Source organism: Vipera berus (genome assembly GCF_964194415.1).
Source record: "Vipera berus genome assembly, chromosome: 4".
Taxonomy (NCBI): Eukaryota; Metazoa; Chordata; class Lepidosauria; order Squamata; family Viperidae; genus Vipera; species Vipera berus.
This window is the reverse complement of record NC_138206.1, coordinates 123230056-123257767: the sequence shown is the minus strand read 5'-3', so window position 1 is coordinate 123257767 and position 27712 is coordinate 123230056. Positions and strand designations below refer to the sequence as shown.

Here is a 27712-nt window from a genome sequence, read left to right as displayed (position 1 = left end):
CCCAGAGCAGGTGGGGGTGGGAGGGGGGGCCCTTCCCTGCGCTCGTCTGGCCCCGGTGATGAAATGTGCTATTTATGAAAGGTCACCATGAAGACGACCACGCGCACAAGTCATGGGCACATCTTTGGCCATTATTTTTTTAGTGCTGACTTGTTCAAACCTTTCCAAGCTGTGGCTAACAGTGTGAAAATGCAGGGATTATAATCTGAATCAGCCCTGGGACCCGGCCAGTCCCCGAACCTCGTCTTCTCCCCCTCGGTCTTGTTTGAAGCACTGCCAGCAGCCAAGCCGGGGGTAAAAATAGCCCACGAGAAGCTGCCTGTCACTCGACACTGCGTGGTTCTTCTCCTACGTAGCTCTTCTGCCCTTCCTCCGCTCTGGGCTTCTCCTCGCCTGGGACAGATCTAAGTGTGTTTGGCCGACTTTGGGTTCCTCGTTCAGCAACTTTTTGCCTCTTTGGACAGACCTTGGCAGGGAAAGGCTTGGCTCCTGCAACTTTTACAATCACAGCTCTCCTTCCTACTCAGAAGAAAGAGCCCACACCAAGGATATAAGTTACAGGAAGTGCCGTTGTTAAGCAAACTAGGGAGAAATTGGACGTGCCTGGGAAAATTGGATTGGCTGAAGGTAGCACCATGTTCCCCGGTCCCTGATTTTAAGAAGCCTGGATGCCAAAGGTAAGACAGAACAAGGCCCTGCATGGACATTGCAAGTGGGTTGAGTGGCTGCGCTCGCAAGAATACTGCCAAAGCTTATAATGGAGTACGAAACATAAGCCATCTTGTGTGTTTTTATGTAGGACTATACCTCTGAATTATCCTTATCTATAATTCCAGTCTCTAAACAGCACTGAAACTTTAATTTTCCATACACATTTTTTCTTCCAGTTAACCCAAGTATTGATAAATAGATGTATGCATAGTCACTTGGGATCTTGGAGATCAGGAGAACCTATTTCTCAAGAGCACGTATAGAACCGACTGTTCAGTTTATTAAAATATATTTTATTTAGTGTTCTGTCCCAAATGCTATTTATCTCTGAGGTTGAGGGACCTAATTTGACACATATTTTGTCAGAATAGAAACTTATTTTCATTTAAATACTCTAATTCACTAATAATGTGAAGGAAAAAATTATGAGACGGTTAATTATCACATATCAGTAAAAGTGTCCTCAATAAGTTGAATTTTTCAAATCCGATTGTCAGTGGTTTTATTTAATTATGTCCCGAAACTGGTTTATAGACGTAAATGAGCAATTTCTCATGGTTTTGAAAAATGCTCTGTGAAACATTATATGCACTAATATTGTTCCCAAACACGGGTATATAAAAGATACTTGTACACTGCCATGTGAATGGCTTTATGTTGTTTAGGACAAAATAAATTAACTGGAAATGGAGATGCCTTATTTTCTTGCGACCGCAGCTCCACTTACCAAATAGATCACTTGAGTTTTTCCACAGTTCACCGATTCTAGCCCACCACAGGCCCTTCTTCTCAGACCATCGGGTCCTTTATCCTTGCTTGCCCAACACATCAGCCATAAATCTGTGGGGCCTCAAGCCAGCTTCCCCCCCCTTCTTCTGGGCAGATTTCTCCAGTGGGATCTACCCCCCCCCCCCGTCCCCAGCTCAGATCAGCAGGGGAAGCATCCCTTGAAGGCCACGAGGCACAACGCCCACAAACTCCCATTGCCCCTCAAATGGGCACCTCTGTGGGTGCTCAGTGGGGAGGAAACTCCAGGCCAGTCCCAAGAAAGTTCCAGCCTTCTCAAGAACAATGTTATTAATTTATTATTAGATGAACATTATTTCATCATGATTTATTCCCTGCATTTATGGCATGTTTAAGTATGCCTACAAATGGACCTGATGTCGTTGCGTAGAATAAGAGCAAACAAAATGCCACAAAACCAGCCAGCAGGGAGAGCAGCTGACCGAAGCTGAAAGTCAGGGTAGCAACCAAGGAGGAAATTCCAGCTCTATTCTATTCTATCCTTGAAGTGGGAGCCACACTTGAGAAACCGAATCCACAAATGCTGCTCCCGTCTCCCGCTGCAGTTTATTAAGTCTCGGGGGTGTGCATCTGCTTCGGCTGGTGCTAATTACAGCTGAGCTGAGGTCTGCTGAGAAGGAAACACGTTTACTGGCAGAATCCTGTGACCTTATGAGCTGCAAAGCCCGGCCCATTTTCAGCTTAGATTAATTAGTAGAGCAGATTGCTCCAACTTTTATGCCTTTGTGTCTTTGTGCCTACGGTCTTCCATCATTCATCACATGCAGTTCAGTGGGCATCAAAATGATGCTGTCACTATCCGCAAATTCAGTGGGTCAAAGACAAAATAATGGCTAATCCAGGAAGGGAGAACCTCCCGCTTGCAGGCTGGCTGTGACCAACCAGGCACCTTGCAGTGCGGCCTCCATCCAAATCACCTCCCTCTTAGCCATTTTAAGCAGCAGTGAGGGTCTTTCCCAGGGCTTCACTCCACCTTCGTGGCAAATTCTCTTCCGAGAGAGAAATGCTGAAAAGTAGAACCTAGAACAACGGGGTTGGAAGGGACCTTGGAGGACTGGTGGTCCAGCCCCCTGCTTGAGCAGGAGTCCTTACTCCATCCCAGTCTCTTCTTGAAAACCTCCAGTGATGGAGGACCCACAGCTTCGGGAGGCAACTTCTGTTCCACTGGTTGATTGTTCTCAGTGTCAGGAAGTTTCTCCTTGGTTCTAGGTTGCTTCTCTCCTTTGACGGTCTTCCATCCTTGTCCTGCCTTCAGGTGCTTTGGAGAATAGCTTGACTCCCTCTTCATTGTGGCAGCCCCTAAAGTACTGGAAGACTGCTATGATGTGATTCCCAATCCTTCTCTTAGGCCTAGATTGGACGTACCTAGTTCCCACAACTGTTCATCGTATGATTTAGCCTCCAGATCCCTGATCAGCTTTGTTGCTCTTCTCTGCGCTCTTTCTAGGGACTCTGCATCTCTTTTTGTAAGCAGAACTGATAACCAGAAGTGGACACAGTATTCCAAGTGTGGCCACCCAAGTGCAGTATGAACCAGGACTAACACTTCTTGTGATCTTGATACTATCTTTCTGTTGATGCAGCCTAGGACTGCATCGGCTTTTTTGGCAGCTGCAGCACACGGCTGGCTCCTATGTAAGTGGTGATCCACTGGGACGCCTAGATCTCTCTCACAGTCACTACCGTTGAGGAAATCCTTGAAGTATCTGTTCCTGTATTATTCACGAAGGAGGTATCAATCGTATTTTTTTTTAAATGGAGAAGATAAAGGATGGATAAGCTCCAACAACTGAAAAATGCCAGGCTGCCTCAAAGCAACCCTTCCCTCAAGGGTTTGTCCACACCCAAGCTTTCAAAAATGCCACGGCGGAGTGAGGCCGGCTCTGGAGGACTTCCCAACCCACTAAGGAAGGATGAATGGCTGCTCCTGTTTGTCTCTTTCCACGAGAAAGTGACTCTGTGCAGAGTAAGATGAGGGAGGGAGGGTGGCAGGTGTTGAACCCGGCACCATCCAGAAATCTGAGACAAATCTCCCGGGCCCCAGAATTTAAACCCTGCAAACTGGGCTTGGGGTTGTTGCTGGGGCTTTTTGTTGTTTGCGTTGGCACCCTGAGGGCATCTAGTCTACAGAGTTGGGCATACAAATCTTTAAGTTTGGCTAAACAGGAGAAAACCAAGTAAAGGTTTATAACAGCAATAAATGAAAAGAGTAGGACTGAGACAAATAAAAAGTACTGAGTAAAATATTTTAATTGCCTCTCATCCCCCAAGGCCATATACAATTTTAAGAACCATCTCAAAACTACCAATTTAAAGCAGAACAGAACAATCTTAAAATACCAAGGAGCTGGCTTTAGGAACAAATTAAACGAAACAAAAGAAGTTTTGCAGCCCACCTGCTGGGCCAAAGAGGACCTAGTTTAGCTCCCTAGGTGGGGAATGTCAGAACTCCGGTGGTGGAAAATGCCTGGTGCTACCTGGTGGCCGCCCCCCAGGGCGAGACGGCCCCCCTCGGAGGAGGACCACCAATCTGGGGAGCAGGAAGGGAGCAGACAAACTGGCTTGGATTCGCCTTGGATCTTGGCCAATTGCTTGCAGCCAATAAATTATGTCCTACTGGACTTGAGATATTCTGCCTGAGGGTGTTTTGCCTCCTGTCCCAAATTACAAAGCTACGTTCCTTACATTCAACAGCATGTAACTTTCCTGGTTCTGAATCGGATCCTCTTTTCTTTGTGATTCCCCAGTTTCTCACCATCTTTCTACATCTTTCTTACCTGCAATTCTACAAAACAGAGAAGCATCTGCACTTTTTCCAGAAGCCTCTCCTGGTCCTTCTCCCCACTCATCTCGGTTCGCTTACTTTCTTAAAAGTCAGCAGGGCACAGCTTTGCTCCTCGCCAGAACCAAGGTGATCCCCCTTTTCCAATCATCCTTTCCTCGGTTCTGGCTCTGCCCACGTTTCTCCTTTTTGGAAGGAAGTCCAGAGAGCAGATCAAGGTTAGTCACATGTTGTGCAGGACTGAAAGTTGGAATGTACTCATTCCTCTGTGTAACTTTTCACACACACACAAAGACTTCGGATTCTTAACTGTTGACTATGATTACAGCCGGAGTGAAAGAGGACATTATGTCTTAACTGTGTCAAATGTTTCTCTGGGGGCTATCTTATTTTCCAGCACAGTTTCTATCTATTAAGCAAATCTTCAGTTTATATTTTCATTTTTCATCATAAATCTCTACAGCATAAACTGCAAGGAGTAAATTGTAAGTTGTGTTACAGGGCGTGCTTACAATTAAACCATTATTTATTCCATTAACTCAATACTCAAGATCTACAAGACCCATTAAGTCATAAATGACCAAGAGGGGTGAGTTTTTATATAGACTAAGATAAAACGTGTCTGGCTATATTGCGGTTCAGGGTGTCCTATGAATGTAGGCACAGGTCTGAACAATATCAAGAATCCAGGTTTTTTATCTGCTTCCTGGGAAGAACCTCCTGACCCAGGTTCATACTTTCATTTCCACTGTGTCAGAGGCTCCCACGGAGAGAACGAGAGTTTGCCCTTCTCACAGTGATGTTGGCTTGTCACGTTGGAGCTTGTCACAGACCACATTGCAGGAAGTTGTTACTGTGACTCAGGTCATTTTTTCTGATCAAGCCAATGACTCTTTTTTTTAATCCTATGATTGATAAGCAAAAACGGTGAGGACGCCAGGACTCAGGACTTGGCCCATCAGCAGAATTGCTGTCAAAAAGCTGAACAGAACGGGAGCAATTTTTCTCTGTTTAAATTGCCCCCCCCCCCCAAAAAAAAACCAAGGAGTTTGAAAACCTGCTTGTTGAGGAGGCTGAAGAGAACAATATTCCTCCAAGATCCCCACGGGAGAAGCCCTTGAACTCTCCTGTTCCAAGCCTCCTTCCTCCGTGCCACTCTGGGCTCAGCATACACCACACAGAAAAACACAAGCACAACACCCAGAGAGAAATGCACACGTGCACACAGAGAGGCATTATGTAAGCCTCTGCCGCAGCTTCACAGGAAACACACCTGCACATACCCCGATGGTGGACGTGGGGGGAAGGCCCACCTGCAGACAGACGCAACCTCTTATTCTACCATAAGGAAGAAAACGCAGGATGCCTCCCGTGGCCACGGATGGGGGAAAAAAAAGTCCGGAGGCCACGCTTTGCACGTCTTCTTTCGGAGGGCGATTGCTGGCTGATGGTCATTCTGCTCTTTGTCCCCTATCCTGAAGGCAGCTGGAACTGTTTTTTTTCCCCACTTGGCTAATGGGTTGTCAGTTAAAATATCACCGTTTTTGCTCACATGGGCCGGAACTGAAGGGGCAAACCTGGCACCAATTCAGCCGGCACTGAGGAGCTGCACTGAACAGCAACAGGTTCGTTAGAACTTTAAGCAGAACTTCATGGAGGAGAGTTACTTTAACTGGAAGGCAGGCCTAGAACACGGCTGGACCTAAAACCAGGAACGGGTGAGAGCCCAGGAAGAGAGGAGCATCTGTGGTTCCCAGCTGAAGGGTGGCGTCCGTGGGGCTCCCCGAGTTTGGCTCTTTGCTTGCAGACGTTTCCTGACCCAACTAGGTAACGTCAGCAGTGCGCTTTGGGTCTGCGCGCCTGAGCGCAAGGACCTTCCTTGGGGCCTTGGCCTGTTCTACGTCCTCTACTTCATTGTTCGGCCTTCGGTTACGCAGTCATTTCCCTGGGTTCTTCTCCATTGTTTAATCCTAACATCTTTATAGTCTTCTTTCTCTACCTTTATCCGTTCCTCTCTTTCTCCTGTGATTCTGCGACAGCCCCGAGGGTGAGGCTGGAGCTGTCTTGCAGCCAGGCTCCTCGCCTTTTTCTCTGTCAGGTCCTCCCCTCTCTTCTCCGGCCACCTCTGCTTTTCCCAGCTGCCCTCTCCCCACGCGGGCGGCGCCATTTTCATTCTCCAGGTGACACTTAAACAGCTCCGACATCGGGACCGAAGTAATATCAAGGCTATAATAAATGGGGTCCAGTCGCCTTTTGATACGTGCAATCCCCCCAAAACTCTTTCTTTGAGCAACTTAGTGACTGCTTTGCTTAATGACCTAGTTGCCAACCTTTGGTTGCTAAGCAAGGACTGTCGGCATTATAAAGTACTGCGCTGGTGTCAACCATTCCCAAAATGCCTAGATTATCAACTTTTCGTTTAATTCATTACAATTAATTACAAGAAACCCACTCTAATAGTACATTATTTTTTTGCATCTTGTCTTATTCTGATTCCTTCTCTCTTGAAGTAACTACCAGCCTCTATTGTAAATCCCTCCTCCTTCCGCCCGCCCGCTCAGGTGAGTCTCCTGCCCCGCTCCAGGCGTGGAGCCCACCCAGAGGGACCCTCCTCGTTCGAGGGCAGGGAGAGAGCCTGGCTCAGGCATCGCCCCCTCCTCAGGGGGGTCGGAAAGCTGCCCCTACGGAGGGTTACAGGTCTTCGGGTGCTCCCCCCTCCTCCCGCCAGAGGGGCGGGCGGGGGGGCCGGAGTCTCTCGTCCCCACCAGGAGGGCCGTCCATTCATCACCCGCAGGGACGACCCGCCCCCCGGGGGACAAGCGCGGCGCCTCGGACGGGATCGGGCTCCGCGTTTTTCCGCCTCCGGCTCCAGAGCCTTCAGACGGGGGAGAGGCCTCCGCGGGGCTGCTCGTCCCGGGCCCTTCCGAGACCGGCTCTCTCTCCGGCAGCCGCCCCGTCCTGGCTTCCCTCGCCTGGCCCGCCCAGCGCCTCGGCTCTCCCCCACAGCTTGGACTCGGAGGGACCTTGGAGGTCGTCTAGTCCGGTCCCCGAGCTTTCCAACCCTCCCCCAGAAGGAAGGGGCCGGTTAAGCCGGAGCCCCCCGCGGCAAGAACGGCCCCCGCCCCTCCTCCTCCCAGGGAGGCAGAAAGTGGGGGGGCGCCCCTTCTCCCGACGCCTCTGCAGACCCCCCCTTTCCAAGCGGCGCAGGGCCAGTTCGGCGGAGGAGAGAAGCGCGGGGGCTTCACTTACCCAGTTTATCCGAAGGGGAGGGAGGGGAGGGGAGGGGAGGCCCCCGCCCACAGGGCACCCTGGCTGGAGGGGAGGGGCTGCGGCTGCTCCTGGGCAAGAGCCGAGTAGTCCTCGAGTGCCGCCTGTCCTGCGTGGCGCTTCGGCCTCGTCCCCTTCCCCGCCTCGTCCCGAGCCCGCAGCCTCTTCCCCGAACTTTCTGCTCCGTCGCGATCCGGCCGCTCTCTGCCTTCCTCCCCTTCCCTCCCACTCCAAAAGAATCTTTCGTCCCCCCACAATCCTCGGGGGCGTCTGGCTGGGTGGGAGGGGGCGCGAAAGACGCAGGGTGCCTCTCTCTCTCTCCTTGCTCGGGACATCAGAAACGCTTCAGCCTTTTGCCCAGCCCGGCGTTTTTCAGCCTTTGGGACATGCGGACCTCAATTCCCAGAAGTGCCGGCTGGGGAATGCTGGGAAATGAAGTCCACGCACCTTAAAATTGCGGAGGATGAGTAGCATGGGCCAAACCGAAAGTGAAGCCCGCCCGCGACTGTGGGGAGGCGCTTTGCGATCTGCACGCAGGTCAGGAAGGCAGATTGGTCGCTCCCCAAAAGATCTGCAGAAAAGGATCCCTTTTCTTCATCGACCGCTCTCCCTTCTGCCCCCCTCTTACTTTCTAGCCAACAATTCCTCCTTTCCACACTCTGGGAAGAAAGACTTTTGTCGCTCAAGGGTGGGAGGCTTAAATGCAAGTCCTACCAGCTAAAATCCCCCTGCGTAGTTTGGCAGTTGCGTGACCCGGCTGTAACTTGAACCTTTGTGGATGAAGACCTACTGGGAAAGGGAGAGCCATTGCTGCAGCCTCTTAATTTGGAGTCTGAGTCAGTTAAGTTTAAAAGAAAATGAAATCCAGGTAAATGTTGGATATCTTGAAACTTCCGTCACCAGGAGGTGGCCGTGGGAAAAGAGCTTTTGGGAGGGAGGGAGGGAAATATGAATCGGGCTGGAGGAGGGAAATATGAATCGGGCTGGAGGAGGGAAAACGGGGCCCAGAGCTGTGGAATGGCAGGTCAAGGCTGCCATCCTTGCTTCTGAAGAACAGCAGAGCTGCCACCGCCCTCCCTGTGTTTGCCCTTCCTTATTTCAGCTTTCAGTTAAAAAGTGGAGTTTCTTTTCAAGACAGTAAAGTAGGGACACCGTTCGTTTTCACTCTGGGACCTTGACGACTGGGCCATGGTTGGTGTCTTTACCCTGCAGGCCTCCAGAAAACCATTTTTGCTCAAAATTGCCCAAAATATGAAGTGACCCTACTACCAGCTACATGGAGAAAAAGGAAATTGATGCTTGTAAACTGCTGCTGTATTGTGCGCCATAGCACTGCAAACCGGCCTGCATCTGCAGTTGGTTCTGGCTTCCCCTGACCAGAGAGAGTTGCTGGCCACAAGCTGGGATGTTGGCCATCAGGGGCCCACTGAGGAGAATTTGCTTGTGGGACATGATTACATTGTAGGTAATAAGTTAGGGACCCGGGGGAATCCGTTGAATCTCTTTACAATTGCTCTACTCAGGTCAGGTGACTGGCAAGAAAGCGGGAGGGGTGGAAAGAGCAGACAAGGTGCTGAGCCACTGCCAAGGAAGGGGTCTCCCCCCCCACCCCCAGGGGATGCACAGGGGTCAGGATGGTTTTCTTCCTCCGCAACCCCCAGCCCTGAGTAAGGGGGCAGGGAGTAAATAGTCCCCAGTTCCTCAAGGGGAATTTCTCTCATCATTAAGGATTTATTTTCATTCTGCCAGGTGAGAGTCAACAATTGAAATGCAGCAGACAAAAGGCAGTGTGACATTCAGAAATTACAAATTGATCTGTTTTAAAAGTATTAAAATTTCTGGCGGGATGAGAATAGAGATTCCACTGTGTACAGTCTGGCGGGGCGGATCTCCACCCGCAAGTCACCTTCCCTCTCCGGCCTTTCCTAAGCCAGAGCACTCTAGTTTGTTTCCAGGCTATTTACCTGAAAGGAGCTACGGCGGCCAGAGTTCAAGGGTCAAGTGGAGTGGAGACTTATTTTTACCCAGCTGCAGCTGCAGCCAAGGTGTCTGTGGGATGCAGCGCCCACCTCCAAACGGGGAGGGCTGTGCCCACAGTGGACGTAGGTTGTCACTGAGAGATCCCTGTCCCTGCCGTGTCATGGCCAGCAGCCTCGCCAAAGTGCTGCAGGGCTGACCTTCTACTCTATATTGAGGGTGTATCGGGTGTTAAGAAAAATAATTATAGCGCACGAAGCATAACTTCCATCCACCACACTTCGTGTGTTCACCAAGTGAAGGTACCCCAAATGGCTAAGCATGAGGTTTTCAAGTCTCCTGTTTTGATTAGCAAGATTCAGCTAGATTCATGTCGTATTCAGCTAGTCGGCACTTCCCATTTTTATTCAAAAATGTGTTAGAAAAACAAAAATGTCATAGTGATTACATTGGGTGTGGAAGAACCAGGTGCAAACTGCTTCACTTTTTGATCTCAGACAGGTGGTTCCAAAGAAACCTCCCTACCTGAAGGATGTGAAAGGCAAACATTTCAAATGCACAAATATAGTTAACGTAAGAACTGGAGCACAGAAGACATGGTAGATTTATGCATTCGGGAGCAGAGACGAGAGTTCCCAGCCCTCGGTGAGATGCCACCCATCCCTGGCCAGATTTAGGGGTTTCTGGTCTTTTACTACACGCTCTGCTATCTTGCAGTTTCATTGCCTGACCTGGAGGTACCGGTTTCAGAGACGGGGTTGGGAGTCACAGGGGGTCCAGTCTCCCCTGGAGCTGCTACGGCGGTCACGTCAAGCGTGATTTCTGGCTATTATTATCTGCACCTGGTCTTTTACCTGGAAAACCTCTGTTGAGGGATCAGAACTGATTCTCTGTCGTGGATGGATCACCATCTGGTTAGGTCAGAAAGGTTTACTCAACCTTAACCTATCCCCACAGGGGCCCCGGCTTGGCTTTGCGACTGGGTCTTTTGGAACCGGTGGAGTTTCAGAATTTTCTAGTGGGTTGGTTTCTATTGTGCCAAACTCCCCTCTGAGGCTTTGGGGTCAGGCTGGGGGGTCCCGTTTCACCCTCCTTTCCCGCAGGGTAAGCTCCGCAGGCTTGCCAAGCTCACAGCTCACTGGTTTACTGAGCAAGTTCAGGCCCTGAAACTGGCTGGCAGATGCCCAAAGTGTGGGAGGCCAAAGTCTACGGTGAATGTGGCTGAGCCCCCGGTGGGTGGAAAGTCTACACTGGGGAGCAGAGAGCAGAGAAAAAGGTGTGTGGTGGTGGGGAAGTGGGAGCTGGTCCTCGCCCCTGTTACATCTGCTGAAAATTACTCTTGGGAAGTATTCCAAGGGGTTGGAGCTTGAATGTCCCATGAACCTCGAGGGGACAAGATGCTCAAGTGGTCAAAAAGATGCTGAACCCTTGGAAAACGTGCAGAGAAGAGCCAAAAGGTGATCAGGGCTGAGCTGTGCGATGCCCGGTTAAGGGATCCGGGTGGGTCTGGCCTACCGAAGGGAAGAATTCGGAGGGACCTGGTAGCTGCTTTCCAATACCTGAAGGGCTGCCAGAGACAAGAGGGGGGGTCCACCTCTTCTCCAAAGCCCCCGAGGGCAGGACAAGAAGCAGAGAGCCCGCCTGGTCCTAAACAGAAATTTCCTGGCAGAGATTTGGCACACGATTCTCCAAAAAGAGATCTTAATGGAGATACATTTTCAAATCAACTGTATAATATTTTTCAGTACCTGTTTACTGTGAGTGTGCCTAGAAAGAAAACTTTAATTCAACTCAGAGATGACAAGGACTTGACAGTTTTGAGAAGGACTTTTCTGTTCCCAAACCAAGGTTACAATGTCTCCATTGGGGCTGTTTGCCAATATTGAATTGATTTATTTGTTAGATTTATATTCTGCCTGTCCTTAAGTCCTCAATATTTCCCCACAACAACCTCTCCATTGAGGGAATTTGGACTGGCAGAGAACGGGATTGGCCAAAGAGCTGCCGCCAGGTGGACTTTGTGACAATTGTTCCAGAGAGCATCTCTGCTGCTTTTTCTCCGGGGCTGTGAAGGAAAGGATCTGCCTCCTGTGTATTCTTAACTATAAGCCCTCCTAAGCTTTAAAGTGGTTGGCCGTCACACACGGTGTCTTGTTACATGCAGCACAGAAACAAGATCCAACCAGGACCCTCTTCCACAGCCCTGGGACAAATCCATTTGTGAAGAACAGTCTCAACTTGATCACCCGGGCCCCGAATTCTAAATTCAACCAAGATGCTCTCTTATTTCTATTCCAGTCATTTGCCTCCAACTTCCACATGAACAAGAGGCAAAGAATGTTGACTCACCCATATTTACTTTCAGTAAGATTCCCCCCCCCCCTTAGATCAGTATTTTGGATGTGCAGAAGCCTGGGAAGAGCTGGACTGCTTTAGTGGATTTAGGGAAAGTTCTGTGGTCTACAGCAGAATCCGAATTGATAAGGTCTCTTCACACAGCAGCCATTGCTAGTAATTGTTCCTGCACCAACTGCATGCATGCACGGACTCTGATCAAGAAAAGTGACTTGGGGATGAGTCCCACACAGGGAAATATTTCAGAAGCATCGGAAACAAAAATGCAGGATTAAGATGGGGCAAGAAGTTACACTGCAATTTTCGCCTCGCTGTTCATACAGTCATATGAGTTTCTTTCATGGTTGCTGTAGAAGCAGAGTTCACTGCCATCAACCAGGAACTGTAATAAACTTCAGTAAGAGATCCAGAAGGGAGGTGAAGCGGAGAAAGGCTGCCTGGCTGAAAAGCCCTTGGCCAGAAAAAGGAGGCTGCATAATGAAGGACGGAGCTTTGATACCATGACCCTTCACCTTTGTTACCCTAGAGATGGACACCTATAAATCCCCCAACATTTAGTAGCTACAAAGGGAGATGCCTCCAGGTGTACTGTGAAACCACCATCCTGAATGTTGTCCTCTGGTGGTGGAACAGACACACAGCCTGCAGAACCCCATTCAGCTTTCCCAGGGGACGCACAGTCAGATTGGCCTAACCCAACCCAGTACTGCCCAGCACGGTCCCCATATCTGAGCTATCCACCCGCCCATCTAAGCCTGTGATGAGCACACTCTGTCTCCAAAACCGAAAGAGCTCTGCAATCTGATCAGCATCCGCTGGGGGGTCATTTGTGCAGTAGATGCGGTTGGTATTGAGAGTCTGTACGCTGTGCCTCTGAACTGGCCTATGCTGGTCTATGGCCACGACTGAGATTGCTGTGGGGGTGGGGGGGGGCTGCGGTTTGGAACAAGGGACAACCCTGGGCAGAAAGCCTAGTTTGCAGGGGCATCTCTTGCACGCACAATGAGTCTTCTGAACTTCTCACTCCTGACGTCTCTGTGGCTTCCTTTTACTAGTTTGGAAATTAAAAATCTTCTAAAAGTACAGAAAACTCTTCTGGGTCCCTGGTTTATTTTCTGTTATTTCTCTTCCTCCTTCCCTCCCTCTTCTTCCTCCTCTTTTTTAAAAAGAATAAGTTAATTACAGGGAAAATCATAAGACTCCCAGGAGAGGCAATTGCTGTGCAGGTTGTCTCCAGTCTCTTGTCCCTCAATTCTCAGTTGAGCAATCTGTAGCTCCAACACTGCACATCCACACATTACTTTAGTGGCACTTTCCCAATCTTTGTCGGGGCCAGAGCTCCTGAGAGGAGAGCACTGCTGGGTAGAAAGCTCTGGCTTTGGCAGCCACGTGTAGAGGCTGAGGAACGGATCCAGGCCAGAGCAAGGGACATGGCTGCGTCTTCTGTGGCTTCCTGTGGCAGCCATGTTGCTTTGCAAAACGGCCTTGGCGAGTTGATGGGACTTTTATGTAAAACTGGCATCCTTTGAGGAGTTCTGTCTTTAAACAAGAAGCTCAGACCCATTGACAACTCAAGAAAACAGAATTGTTGCTGGCAATCAAAGCAGGATGAGAAGAGTAATGAACATATGTTTAATAATGAGCCTTATTTCCTACAACTTCATTTTTCTTTTCTTTGTTTATTCATTTGCAGACTGAAATAATCTACAAAACATAATGAAATATGTAGCTTGGAAAGACTTTCCAAAAAAATAATTTCCACTCATCCTGACTGGTGAGCATCAAAGGGGCAATAAGAATATGAGAAGATCAAAACTTCTGTAGTGTCTGTTAACACAACAGGTAAGAACAACCTGGGCACAAACATAACATTGCCTAAGGCTTACTTCATTAAAATCGAAAGACGTTAAGAAATGATGCTGTAGCCTAAAAAGTCACATGAATTTCCCAAACTTCAAATGTATCTGAACGTTGTCCATAAAGAAAGACTGAACCTAAAATTAATGCTCAGCGGTGGTACTAAAAGCGTGGGAAATTAAAGCATCTTTTCCAACCGGTCAATAAATTAAGAAGTAGGAATCCTGGAGGATACCCCTTCCAAAAAGGAAATTGCATTTAATTTACATTTGAGGGTGTAAATTGATTTATAAGGCAAAGGAATAAAACTAGGAGGAGCGTATCAGACGTGGAGCGGAATTCATCTTCGAGGCCAAAGACCGGGCGTCACACGGGTCACCACAACTCCTTCAAGCACGGCCCCAAAAGCCGGCGAGACAACCTGCTCAGGAAGTCTCAGGGGATACTTTTTGCAAAGCCAAAGACGTAGCCCACCCGGAGGATTCTCCCCCCCACTCCCCAGTCTGTTCAAATTCTTCTTCCAGTTCAGCATCACCAGATGCCTCCTGCCCCTACTTTTGTCTCCCCGTCCCCTTGGCCATGCCTGACTTTACACACCCCAGGCTCATCCCCACCCAGCTCCAAGCTAAAGAGGGCGACCCTTTTCTCGTGGGGAAATTGTTTGACACCCCCCCCCGACCATTTTGCCAGGCCTCTGCTGCACCTTTTCCAGCTCTGTTCTATCCTTTTTCAACGATGGCCTGTATACAGTATACAATATTTCACGTGTAAATGTGCTATGCATTAAATTGGAATTTCCGTCTAATTAAAAACTAGTATTAAGTATTTTGCAGTAAATTGATTCAGAAAGGGGTGGCCTCTTAGGCCCAGGTACATCTGCATGAAACTGTTTCTGAGCCAATTTCTAGCAAGGTTTTGTTCAGGATGAAGTGATTGTTCTGGTGGATGATTCACGTGGGAAAACAGATGGTTCTTCTGAACTTCTCAGCAGCTTTCGGTGCCCTGTCATCTTTCCAGGTCAGTTGTCTGAGTCATTCGGTTGAGTCACTCTTCTGCAGGAGTTCTGGCCCTTCCTGTTGGGACTTCCCCAGAAGGTGGTGCCAGAGGTCCACTGTTCAACGTCCTGGTCCTTGTCTTCTTCTGTGCTCCGTAACACAGCCATGAGCTGCCCAGGGAGATAATTCCCAACTTCTAGTATGAAGCAATGTATGCTTATGACCCTGAGCTCGGCTGCTCTCTGCTGCCCAGCTCTAAAGCCACCGTCAGTACCTTTAAATGTCTCCTAATCTCAGCAAGGAGAGATAATTGAGGGACTACAAGTCAGGTTAAATCAAGGCAAGTCAGAGGTCACTGCACTTTGGGACTGAGGTTGAAGTTGGTTCTGGATGGGGCTGCATTTGCCCAGAAAGACTCCAAAACCTTGGGAGTTCCTGGATCCCCTGCTGGCACCGCGTTTGAAAGTGTTTGCATCCGGGCCTTTACATCAACTATGCCCTACAGCGGGACCTCGAGTACAAGATGTGGCAAAAAGTGCAAATGTTCCTTGTTCCTGAATGGAACAAGGAACAGGAATTGTAGGAAGCCTGCAGTGAAAGATTGGCATCAGGTACCAACTTCTACCTGGCCAATTTAAGATGCTGGTTTTGTCCTCTAAAGGGCTGGGGGGGGCCCTGCTCCTTTGTGTGGAAGCCTCTCTCCCTATGGGCCTCCCTGGTTGGATCATCAGGAGAGGCTCAGGATGCTTGTTGTCGGAAGCTGAAACGTCCCGGAGAAGGGCCTTGCCCTGCCTCACTCCCGGCTCTAGCAAGGTCCGCTCCTGTTCATCCAAAATGTGGCAATATTTTTTGGACCAAGCTTTTAATTGCTAATTAATTTAATGATTCATTTAACTGCATTAATTTTGGTTTGTTTTTTTAATACTCTGCATTTTCATTGTTGTAAGCTACTTTTGGTATTTGGAATAAACAGAAATGCAGGCTATCATTTTTAAAAATAATTTTTGAAATGCGTTTAAAGCCATCCAGTAAGGGCTGCGTGCATATTCTTAGCCAGATTCGTCCGGGCTGAAGGTGCTGGAAGAATCCAGTCTGCACTCTCCACAAAAGTTCCCTTCTCTCCAGTCCAACCTACTTTGTCTTCTGTAGCTAAGAGGAGATACAACTCAGAGAAAATAAATGAAAATGTCACCTTGGCAAAGTCCTTTTAAATTCTGACTAAAAGGGAAAAACAGGAGGCATATATAAGCATTCGTATTTCAACTCCATTTCCTGTAGCAGGAAAAGTCATTTCTTGGGAAACATTCTCTGCAGTGCCAGTATCCAATAAAAATGTTTTATAAGTAACAATTACAGATTATTCTCTTGTTACAGCAACGCTATCACTTTATGCACCAGATCTATCACCAACTTTTAATTAACCTGATTAAGGAAATAAAAACAGCTAGGAAATGGTAATGACAGATGATTTCAATAGCGTATTCAATCCTTGTAAATGTGCTATATTATTGCAAGAAATATTAAAACCACTTGAAAGCCTTAGAATGGCAGTGAGTTTCTTACAGTACTAATATTTTGAAGGAAAAATAAAGTATAAACAGATTGATAAAAGTAAAAGAACAGTGGTTAGTAAGCACATATGTATAATTAATGACAGTTAAAGAACAATACTGATTTAATTGGTTTTATAGAAGCAAAAAAAAATCTAAAACAAAAATATTTTGAAAATAGGGAGAAACAAGATAAGTTATTAGTTTAGAATTAGCAAAATTACATCAGGATTTAATGTAGGTACTGAAGTTTTATTAATTGAATATCAAGATAAGAAACTCAACAAGGATACTAAGTAGTAGTAAGGAGTGGAATCCAGTAAATGCAGTTTCCTGGACCAGATATTCTAGATCTGGGCAACCTGAGGATATGTGGAGTTCAACTCCCAGAATTCCTTAGCCCTGGTCACTGAAGAATCCTGGGAGCTGAAGTCCACATACCTTCAAGAATCAAGATGCTAAAGTTCAAGACATTGACCTAGACCATTTTTTCTTCGTGGCATCATTAGGAATTTTAGCAAATAGACTAAAAAATGTAATATCTAGTTCACCCTCAGTCAAGATTGACAAATGCAAAGTAAACTAACAATTGAGAAATTACACTGTAATATTCAAAAATAAAATAGTAAAAATTAAAATTTTTAAAATGAGTATTTTAAAATAATGGGAAACAAATCCAATAAGAAGAGGGAACATAAAACTAATGAGGAAGGAAGAGAATGAATGAAACATGGACGGAAATAATCTTGCCAAAATTAATAGATCAGCAATTATTAATTATTCCCAGTAAAGACAAATGTGACACAAACAGAGACTATATACAATGCTGAAATGTGGCAACAGCCATTTGTGTTCACCTTCATTTTTCCCTGTGCCCTCCATGGTCCGGCCGTCCATTAAAAGGCTGAACTGGCCGCTGATGAAGCCCATCCTCTCTTTAAGACAGCAACTGCTTAGACGGGGGAGAAGGCGGGGGAGGGGGTGCGGGGGGGGTGGTGGAAACGAGGGCAACTTTAAGACTTGTTGACTTCAACCCCTGGAGCTCCCCAGTCAGCCAGCGGTTCTACCGTCACTAAGGCTGAAACCAGTAAAGGCTAGCCGGAGAAGAGAAGGCCTGCCTTTTGCTCTTCCCATTACAAAATAGTCATTAATTTGCCAGGCAGCTAAAAATATTGAAACAAGCTGGCAACATTCTGAAAATATTTTTATAATGATTTATATGTATCTGTTGTTTTATTAAAGTCATCCGGAGTCGCTTTTTGTTTAGATAGTTGACCATATAAGTGTGATTAGCAAATAAAATAGATATAGAGACAGAGACAGACCTATATTTTAATATTTGCTCTTTCCTACAAGCACAGGTGCCTCTGCATCTATCTCTCCACGTCTCCTTTCATCTGGCCAGTGTAGTTTAAATTGTTTATATCTTCTAAAATTATAATTCATAGGAATTATAATCACAATTTAATAGATTTTGAACAAAAAATAAATATGAAAATCACATCTTTAGGAACATTATTGCCAATAGGCATGACGTTTGATTTTTTTTTGTATACTTGCATATTTTCCATATTATTATACAATTTCAACAAATATAATATTTAAGAAGCACCCAAATACCATATGAATATAGGGACAATTTGTATTCCAGTTCAGGCCTGTGCTTTTCCTGGGTATCACCAGTTTATCTTATTAATCACTCCGGGGGCTCTAGCACCAATTAAATATTAAAGAGATAATGGAGATTCGTGATGCACCCCATGTTGCAGGGGGGCTTTTTTTTATTTGTTTTGCCTTTATAAAAGAGAACAAAGGAAAAAGAATAACAAAAGGAAAGAGAAAGGAAAGCAAGAGAAAGAAAACAGTGCAATAAAAATTATGCAGGTAGTACATAAATATAATTTTTGTATAACAATTTCAATAAAGGATAAGCACATTTATAGTAACTGTAATCATATGTATATATAACCTACCTATGTAACCAACTCATTTGTAAGTCATAGTAACATCTGGTCTTTGATCCACTGAGGAACTGGGGCCATAATTTTATCTTTTATCTTTCCGGTGTTGAAGGGCGATAAGGAGGTCACCAGGACCCCTTCCTGTTGGCCAGCACAGCCGCGAGAGCTGCCTGGTTCCAAAGAGTATAGATGTTGAAAATATTAAACCTGATATCTGAGGCAAATTCATACGTGTAATAACTTTTCCCCAAAATTTTAGGACATTGCAAAAAATACATGTTTTCATGAAGTGTTATTCCCATTGCATCTCCCACGTCATTCCTTTTTAATCAATGTAATACATAATACAAATAAACAAACATCTGAAAAAATAACAGCAGACCAGTAATTTCACACATGCACCCTTGCCCGAGATCCTGGGGGAAGAGCCAAGTTTTAAGAGTCACTTAATGGAGTGTTTGTGTGACACTGTTAAAACAACTTCCTGCTGGGATGCTGCCTTCTGGACCAGCTCGTCTCCCACGTGTTCAAGGGCAGCCTCAGCAACTGCAATCCACTGCCAGGCTCCAAATGTGAGGTGACCAAAGAGTTATGTCCTAAGAGTTATGGGCACAGCTGGTACTCCAGAGGAATTTGTGTGAAGGCCTTCTTGGCCACATCTGCCAACTGTTCATCAAGCAGGAGTCCCCAAAGACCTCAGGATGTACATCAGTTCTAAAGGGGGAAATACAACCCTGTTGAAGACTAAATAGGGAACAGGTCTAGATGCAGGTAGCCTACATCACCATGGCCACTTGGCCTTGTAAAGGTTAACCTTGAGCCTGTTCTTCCAGACATTAAGACAAGACCTTGATGGCACCACTTGGCCAGCTTGCTGTCAAGATGAACAATTGTTGTTGTTAGCTGCGAAGTCGTGTCCGACTCATCGCGACCCTATGGACAACATTCCTCCAGGCCTTCCTGTCTTCTACCATCTTCTGGAGTCCATTTAAGCTCACGCCTACTGCTTCAGTGACTCCATCCAGCCACCTCATTCTCTGTCGTCCCCTTCTTCTATTGCCCTCGATCTTTCCCAGCATTAGGCTCTTCTCCAGTGAGTCCTTCCTTCTCATTAGGTGGCCAAAGTATTTGAGTTTTAGCTTCAGGATCTGGCCTTCTAAAGAGCAGTCAGGATTGATCTCCTCTAGGACTGACCGGTTTGATCGCCTTGCAGTCCAAGGGACTCGCAGGAGTCTTCTCCAGCACCATAGTTCAAAGGCCTCAATTCTTTGGCACTCAGCCTTTCTTATGGTCCAACTTTCACTGCCATACATTGCAACTGGGAAGACCATAGCCTTGACTATACGCACTTTTGTTGACAGGGTGATGTCTCTGCTTTTTAGTGTGCTGTCTAGATTTGCCATGGCTTTCCTTCCCAGGAGCAAGCGTCTTTTAATTTCTTGGCTACAGTCCCCATCTGCAGTGATCTTGGAGCCCAGGAAAACAAAATCTGTCAGTACCTCCATTTCTTCCCCATCTATTTGCCAGGAATTGAGAGGGCCAGATGCCATGATCTTGGTTTTCTTAATGTTAAGTTTCAACCCAAGTTTTGCACTCTCCTTCTTCACCCGCAACAAGAGGCTCTTTAGTTTTTCTTCACTTTCTGCCATTAGAGTGGTATCATCTGCGTATCTTAGGTTGTTGATATTTCTTCCAGCAATCTTAATTCCAACTTTTGATTCATCTAGCCCTGCCTTTCTCATGATGTGCTCTGCATATACGTTAAATAGGCAGGGCGACAGTATACAGCCTTGCCGGACTCCTTTCCCAATTTTGAACCAATCAGTGGTTCCGTGTCCAGTTCTCATTGTTGCTTCTTGACCCGCATATAGGTTTCTCAAGAGACAAATAAGATGGTGTGGTACTCCCATCTCTTTAAGAACTTGCCACAGTTTGTTATGATCCACACAATCAAAGGCTTTAGCATAGTCAATGAAGCAGAAGTAGATGTTTTTCTGGAACTCCCTAGCTTTCTCCATGATCCAGCGTATGTTGGAAATTTGATCTCTAGTTCCTCTGCCTCTTCGAAATCCTGCCTGTACTTCTGGTAGTTCTCGATCCACATACTGCTGAAGTCTAGCTTGTAGGATTTTAAGCATGACTTTACTAGCATGAGAAATGAGTGCAATGGTGTGATAGTTTGAACATTCTTTGGCACTGCCTTTCTTTGGAATTGGAATGTAAACTGATCTTTTCCAATCCTGTGGCCACTTGAGTTTTCCAAATTTGCTGGCAAATTGAGTGTAGCACTTTTACTGCACTGTCTTTTAAGATTTTGAATAGCTCAGCTGGAATACTGTCACCTCCACTAGCTTTGTTGTTGCTCAGCTTTTCTAAGGCCCACTTCACTTCACATTCTAGGATGTCTGGCTCGAGGTCAGTGACCACCTCATTGTGATTATCTGGGACGTTAAGCTCATTCTTGTATAGTTCTTCTGTGTAATTTTGCCACCTCTTCTTAATCTCTTCTGCCTCTGTTAGGTCCCTGCCATTTTGGTCCTTTATCATGCCCATTTTTGCATGGAATGTTCCCTTCATCTCTCCAATTTTCTTGAAAAGATGAACAATGGGTATCATCAATGTATGACCCCAAATGACAAATGACCTTACCTGGTAACCTTGTTTGGTGTGAAATGAAGTCCAGTGAGGGCCTTTGAGGAGGCAGGCCACACTGCCTCCCTCAAGGCTGGTGGTAGCACCTGCTTCTCTTAGCAAAGCAGATATTGCTGGCTGGACCCAACAGGAGATTGGCCTTCACCAGCCAGTAAGGGCAGGGTAAGCAGATGGCATCTAGCAGATTTCAGTGTCCTGTCCACTCCTTCAGGAATTAGAGTTTCAAACTTGCCCCAGGCAGTCACACAAGATCTTGCTTTTATTCACCTGGGAAGACTTGCCAGATTAGAGCCCAACTCCTAGCAAGTCCAAGCAACTTATTCAGAATACACAATTAAAGACGGAACATTTCTTTATGCAAGAAAAACAAACTGACGTGCAAAACTTCACAGACTCATGAATGGAGGTTTTTAATCACACACAGAGCACGTCAATCACCAAGAAAATAATTTTTGCCAAAGAAAGAGGTCAAGCATCCAGGGTGCAAGTAGGCATTCAAAGGAGACATGACATCGTCACTGTTCAGTCGTGACACGGTTCCCGTGACAGAATGCGTGGCATAACATCATAAATAGAAACTCGCAAAGGCCATCCAGGGCTCTGCACCCTGCTGGGGTTCTCCCTGTGGCTGAGCTAAATGAGAAAGAGACCCTACCAGGCCATGCCAGGTAGACTGCTAACAATACAACTCAGCTGTTCAGAGGGGAAAAGAAAATTTGGGTTTTTTAAAAGAATTTCTGGAGAAAGAGAAGGAGAGTCACGAAAGCTTCTGCACCGTTTTAAAAAACTCTTGATCTTTCTTAATTATTTTTCTTGGGGCTTTTCTAGTTCAAAGCTATTTTAGTATATATATAATGTATCAATGTTTTAATGCAAAGTAATTCTAGAATATCAGATTAAATTGGGGATCAGTGGGAATTAAACAGAAAAGGTTTATGTGCAATTGCGTTGTATTATAATACAATAACGTAAACTTATATATGTTCAATTTGCAGACTGGAAAGCCCCACTTTCTGCTTCCTTATGAGAAATGAATATAAAATTGCAGATCACTGAAGAAAAGTTAACCCCAAGTTGTGAAAAATGCTTGAGAAACGGTAGCCCCAAAAGTCAACCACCCATTTCATGAATGCCTCATGTGGACCATGCAGGGGAGTAAGAAACAAGCGGATGGACAGAGTGATTCCTCCAGCATTGGGAGTCTGCTGGACGATACCGACAGAGAAGTGTGCAGCCTCACCGACCGAGCTTTCAAAAGTCTCTGCGTGGCTGAGCTTCAAACACCTTACACAGATGTAGACCCCATTGGGCCATCCGGCATCCCCCACCAGTTCTCTAGCCAATTCTTTCACGGCCCCTGGAATTACGCCATCAAGAAAAACACCCGTTTCCCCAGGCAACGGTCAGAAAAGGAGCATGCGACATTCCTACTTTCCGAAGTTTCTACTAACTCCAAAACTCATGAAGACAAGAAGTATTCTCTAGTCCACCCAAGCATAAGAAGAAAACTAGACTTGCCGCTTTCTGATCTGCACAACTGTACACATATCTCAAAAGTGTCTTCTTTGATAAAGACCTTTAATAAGGTTGACAGCCAGGTCTCACTACTGATAGCCAAGCAGCCGGCAAACAGCAGCTGGACAGGGTGTCCGTTAATTTGTGGAGACGAAACGGCTTTCTGGAGTGACAGAACAATTGTAAACATCCAAACGGGGATCTCTGAACTTCCAGAGCCGCGTCCAAGTGTAGCAGATCCCAGAGGTCAGCGCAAAGCACAGAGCAGAATAGACCTGGCCTCCCTGAGCCAGCCTGCGCCTCGGCTTTCTCAGGCAAAGGCTTCAAACGTTCCCAAGTTCAGCATCTCTGACAAGATGGCGAAAACCAGAACTGGGAAAGCGAAAGAACTAGCCAGAAAAACTAGCTTTCTCCACAGTGAAAACAGCGCTTTTGAGTCATGGAATGCACACCATAAGAAACTAATCGAAATGGGAGAGAAGATGCCCAAAGATGGCAGCCTCGGTTACTTTGAGGAAGCACCTTTCTTTAAGAAGCCTTGCGTTTCCAAGCCAAAGGCGACGGAAGAAAGCTTCTCCGATGATCCTTCACCAAAGTCTCTCTCCAAAGCCTCCTTGCCTTTGTTGCCTCTGGCAAGGGTATCTTTTCCCTCACCGACCGGTGCAAAAAGTGCTGCAGCCCAACAGCTGTTGCCCCAGGTACTTGCACCTGTGCACGAGAGTCCTTCTCCAGCCTCCCTGACATCGAGCACGCTTTTCCCACCAAGAATGGCCCCCCCACTTCCAGTGTCCAAGGCGCCAGCCCCCCCGCCCTCTCCCCACCAGACCTCTCTCCCTCCAGAGGCAGCATTCCATCCCGCTGATGCCCAGGAAATACGGACGCCGACGCCGACGCCACCCGTTTCTATATTAGCAGAGAAAACCACCAAGCCAGACTCTGAACTTGGGGTAGGAGGCGGCTGCCCACCCCCGTGGAGGAAACAGAAGGCTACTCTTAGCAGAATGAAACTGGCGGAGGTCAGAGCAGCCGAAGTGTTAGAAATAAAAGATTCCCCGTACAGAAAGTCACCCGAGATGGCTCCTTTGGCCAAAACATCTGCAGCTGAGTCACGTGTGATTTTGTCTGACCCTTCCTTTGGCATCTCGGCCCTGCTGACTCCGGCCCTACCCCTGAAGCCGAAGAACGAAGGACCCCCGGGAAGCCGGCTACTAGTGGTGACTCCGTTCCTGTTGGAAGCTGCAGCAACCAAAGAACCTGGGGAGAGGACATTTTATTCCCAGAACGATTACAAGTCTAAAGCACCCCGTTTACTGTTTAACCTGAAGGACATCCGAAAACGTGTGAAAAGCACTTACAGCCCGTCTCCCCTCCTGAGAGGCCTGGAGGACAAAGACAAGCTGAAAGGCCAGGCCCACCTGAAAGCAGATGTCGTGGCAACCAGCGCACCGGATTATAGCAATAAAGAAATACTTGCTGGTGCCGATAAAGTTAACATCTTTGAACAAATGGAGTACATTGAGGAAAAGGACAATTTCGCCAGTTTAAATGAGAATTTTATCAGTGATGATGTAATGTTGAGCTTATCAAAGTCAAGGGCAGGTATTTTAAAGTGCCAAAATAAGAATCATTTGCAGCAAAGTAATTCAGTATACACAGAGGGCGCTGAGGTGATTTCTGTGCACGAACACAATAAAACTCAACCTGCTTCTTCACCCGAACCTTTCCTGACAGAGGTGGCAGCCGTAGAGCAGGAGGACATGCAGAAACATAAATATAAAAAAGTCACTTTGGGTCAAGATGCCGATGAAGCATCTAAAAGTCTGTTTTCTCCAGCTGAAGAAAACAGAAGCAAGAGTGGAAGCCAGGCCTGCTCCTTGGCTGGGAATGGCCCCAAGGGCGGAGGAAGCCCCGGTCCTTCTGAGCAACCGGCTGTTGCCACTGCAGGCCCACCGTTCCACGGGACGCCCTGTTCTCTGATGCAGCTCTTCCAGAAAGCCTGTCTTCAGGAAAGCCAGAGAAGGGGGAATGGCACGGGTGGAGGAGAACGGCAGGGCAGCAGAGAGACAGAGAAAGCCAACAGAATGGATTTGCACGACCACCTGCTCAGCAACTGTGGTTCTGCTGTGGATGGAGCAGACCAGGGGGAGGACGGAGATGAGGATGCCTTGCAAGAGGCAGCGTTGGAGGAGAAGGAAGAAGATGGCTGGAGAAGCACCGACTGTGAGGCGGAAAGCAAGGCTGAGGAGCCCCTCACGCCAGCCGTATCAAGCGTGTTGAAGCCCACTTTGTTCACGATTAAAGACAACACATTTAAGTCGCCCCCTGTGACCAAAGCAATCAAGCTGCCTCTGCTCAGGTCTTTGTCCTGTGAAGTAGCCGCTCCGAACGCCCCGGAGAACCCCAAGGATGCCGAGACAGACAGAGAGTGGGAGGGGGAGGGGGAGGAAGAGGAGGAGGAGGAAGGATGGGGGTCTATCCAAGGGAACAAGGGCTCTCAGGTAGCTGACGAAAGCAGTCTAACCGCAAATTATAGCTTTAGTGAAGGATTAGATCATTTTTCTATGATGGCAGATTCTGAAGAAACCGATTGTTTATCAGTGTTATCGGAGAAAGAATTAAAAAGCCCCGAGAAATTAGCTATTTCCAAAGAGAAGGTCAGAATTAGAAAGTTAAGGCCCAGTTCTGCCATTCAGCCAAATCTGGACTTTGAAAGTGAGCCAAGACAAAGTGAGGAAAGGTCCCCTACGAGAGAAAGGACACATTATACGAAGAGCCGTGCCTTCACTAGGCAAAAGGGTGGTCCTTGCATTAAGAAAATAATAAGTCACGAGGTAAAGTCTCCCACAGTAACAGAAAATCACGCTTGTTCTCCTGTTTCCAGTGATGCCTTTGGAGGCACAACTTCTTTGTTGAGTAATTCAGCCGGTTCTACCATACAAAGTCCAAGGTCAGATACTGTGGTGCCATCAGCTTCCACAGGTCCATTGTCAGATACAACTGCAGACCTCAACATATCGCACACTGAAAAAGTAGCGAATTTTCCACTACACAAAGCCATAGGAAGTATAGATAAACCTTCCACAACACCCACGCTTGATCCAGAACAAGCCTATCAGCTCCCTGGAGATCCTGGCAGCCCTTTGGGGACGAATGAAAGACTCCAGCTGATGAGTCAGATGGGAAGGGCAGCAGCCAAACCCCCCACGGTGCCCCCCAAGACAGAAAAGGCATTGCGGAGGGCAAAGAAGCTTGCAAGCAGGAGGAAAAAGATGGAAGCTCAACAAAAAAAGCTTCAGGAGGAAACTCTGCCCCAGAATGAAGATGCTTCATGCCTGATGCCAGCCCCACCTCTACAGTCCCTCATCTGCCCTGACTCTCCCTTGACTACCCCAAAATGTGGTCTGATAAAGCATCAGCCTTCGCTCTCCTCCAGTCCCTCCCCCTCTTTGCCTGCCACTCAGCGAAAGCTGCTCCAGGATCCGGATTCAGGAGAATACTTTATTGTAGATTTGCCTCTTCGGTTAAAGACGCTCTACGATCTGGAGAGCGGTAGATATGTCCAAGTGTCCACTCCTCCCTCCAAAAGGAACTCATCTCAAACGCCTTCTTCAGAAGCCTCCTTCCCCACCAGTGCCTGGGCTCCCAGCACTCTCCCGCCCAGGGTGGCTTCCGTTCCCACCCTCCCATCGTCCACTCCGCTTCCCAGAGCGTTTGTGAAGGTCTCGGGGACGGCCTCAGGTGAGCCACTGAGGGTCTCCTGCCCAGGGCCTTCGGAGGGTCTGCCCTGCCCAGACGCAGCCCTGCTTGATATTCATAGCCAGAGTGCCGATGGGTCCCCCTCAAACTCCGAAAAGGGTAGGAGCCCCCTTGCCCCTGAGACAGCGGAGGGCACAAAGGCTTCGGCCAAAGAGTTGGTGGTTGAAGGTGCACCGCAAGAGTGTTTGCTGTAGCTTTAGAAGAATTGCTAGCCACACCTGAAAGCACAAAAGGTGAGGATTGCCACTTGCACAGCAATTATAAAATAACGTCACATTTTGGCCTTTTTGCTAAGATCAAATGTAGAATAAGAAAATATATTAATGCGAATTCACTTTTTTGTTTACTCTGAACAATTCTAATCTATTCCGTACATCGGATGTACAATGCAGAAATACTTTGACCTGACTGCCTACGGGCTGGGTTGGAGCGATCTGAATTCGTACCTCACCGCTCGGGTCCTCACGATCATAAACGTAATTCTGAGTTCAAACATAAGGTTTTATAGGTCTGAAGAGAAACGAGTATAACGTCAGGTTTTGAAACTGGGTGATTGAACTGGATCTGATTGATATATTTGAAATGAAATGTGCCCACATTTCACAGTTCTGTTTTCTATTGCTTATTTTGTTGGCAACACAGTGGAGAAGAGAAACTAGCATTTTTTTAAAAAAAAAATCTGTAAATTTGTGAAACTACTAAAAAAAAAAAAAAGCCCAGGCAAGGCCTGGATCCAGCTGACCTCTGTGTTCCCTCCCTCTGAATGGCCGGTGGTCAGCCACCCTATAGGAAGACACGAGATGGTCAACCTGCCCCGATGAAGCTGGAAATTAAGGGGGGAAAAGAGCAGATGTGGGCTATACCCCTGTAGCCCTAGGCCCCCTCACTACACCCTCACTAGCCTTGCAGTGGCCATTGACAAAAATCAGTTGTGAGGTTTCTGGCTGTTTTGAGACAGGAAATGCACAGCTTCTATTATATCACTTTGAAATAGACTTTATGCAAATAGATCCACTAATTCTACTATGTCACTTTAATATAGACTTTATGAAAACTCACATATGGGCACAGGAAAATTCTAGAACTGCCCATTTCACATCACCATCTTGTGAATTGGGCCTTAAGTATTTTTCTCCAAAGAATCCGCTCCTTCAAATCTCTAAAGATTTTGGATTTAGTTTTCTGCCAGTGGTAAACTAGTAAGATGGAAAGCAGTCTGGAGAACACGGATCTGTTCCCTCCCCCAAGTGTCCTTTTTTAAATTCCTTACATAATCAACCAGCCTAGTTTCCCCCTCCCCAAAGACGGAGATAAGATACATCACAGGAAACAGGATTGGAAGGCTGCAACTCTCTTTGTCAATCTTCTGCCACTTCCCTTTTGGCCTCCTTCCTACACCCGGATCAGGAAAATTGGTTTCCAAGACCCTAGAAGTCTTCTGCTGTTGGACTGCATTGTCCCTTTGGGTATGGAGATCACAATTTAAGTCAAGTGTTGCGCTGAGCTCCACATTATGATCATTCAGAG

The 27712-nt window shown here is 47.0% G+C and overlaps 1 protein-coding gene across 2 annotated transcripts; it reads left to right on the top strand.

Moving 5' to 3' along the window:
• Positions 1-401: 401 nt before the first annotated feature.
• On the top strand, positions 402-27712 carry LOC308667824 (cardiac-enriched FHL2-interacting protein). Of its 2 annotated transcripts, XM_081327341.1 has the most exons (3): positions 402-677; positions 13593-13741; positions 21910-27712. In XM_081327341.1, exon 3 carries the CDS (start codon positions 22051-22053, stop codon positions 26377-26379), a length of 4329 nt encoding a protein of 1442 aa, XP_081183467.1. In that variant the 5' UTR covers positions 402-677; positions 13593-13741; positions 21910-22050; the 3' UTR covers positions 26380-27712. The 2 variants fall into 2 exon arrangements, with proteins under 2 accessions (XP_081183467.1, XP_081183468.1); XM_081327342.1 differs by lacking the exons at positions 402-677; positions 13593-13741 and adding an exon at positions 14708-14773.

What these genes read in the sequence shown, in the direction of transcription:
- LOC308667824 (XM_081327341.1), top strand. Translation starts at nt 22,051, where the DNA reads ATGTGGACCATGCAGGGGAGTAAGAAACAAGCGGATGGACAGAGTGAT.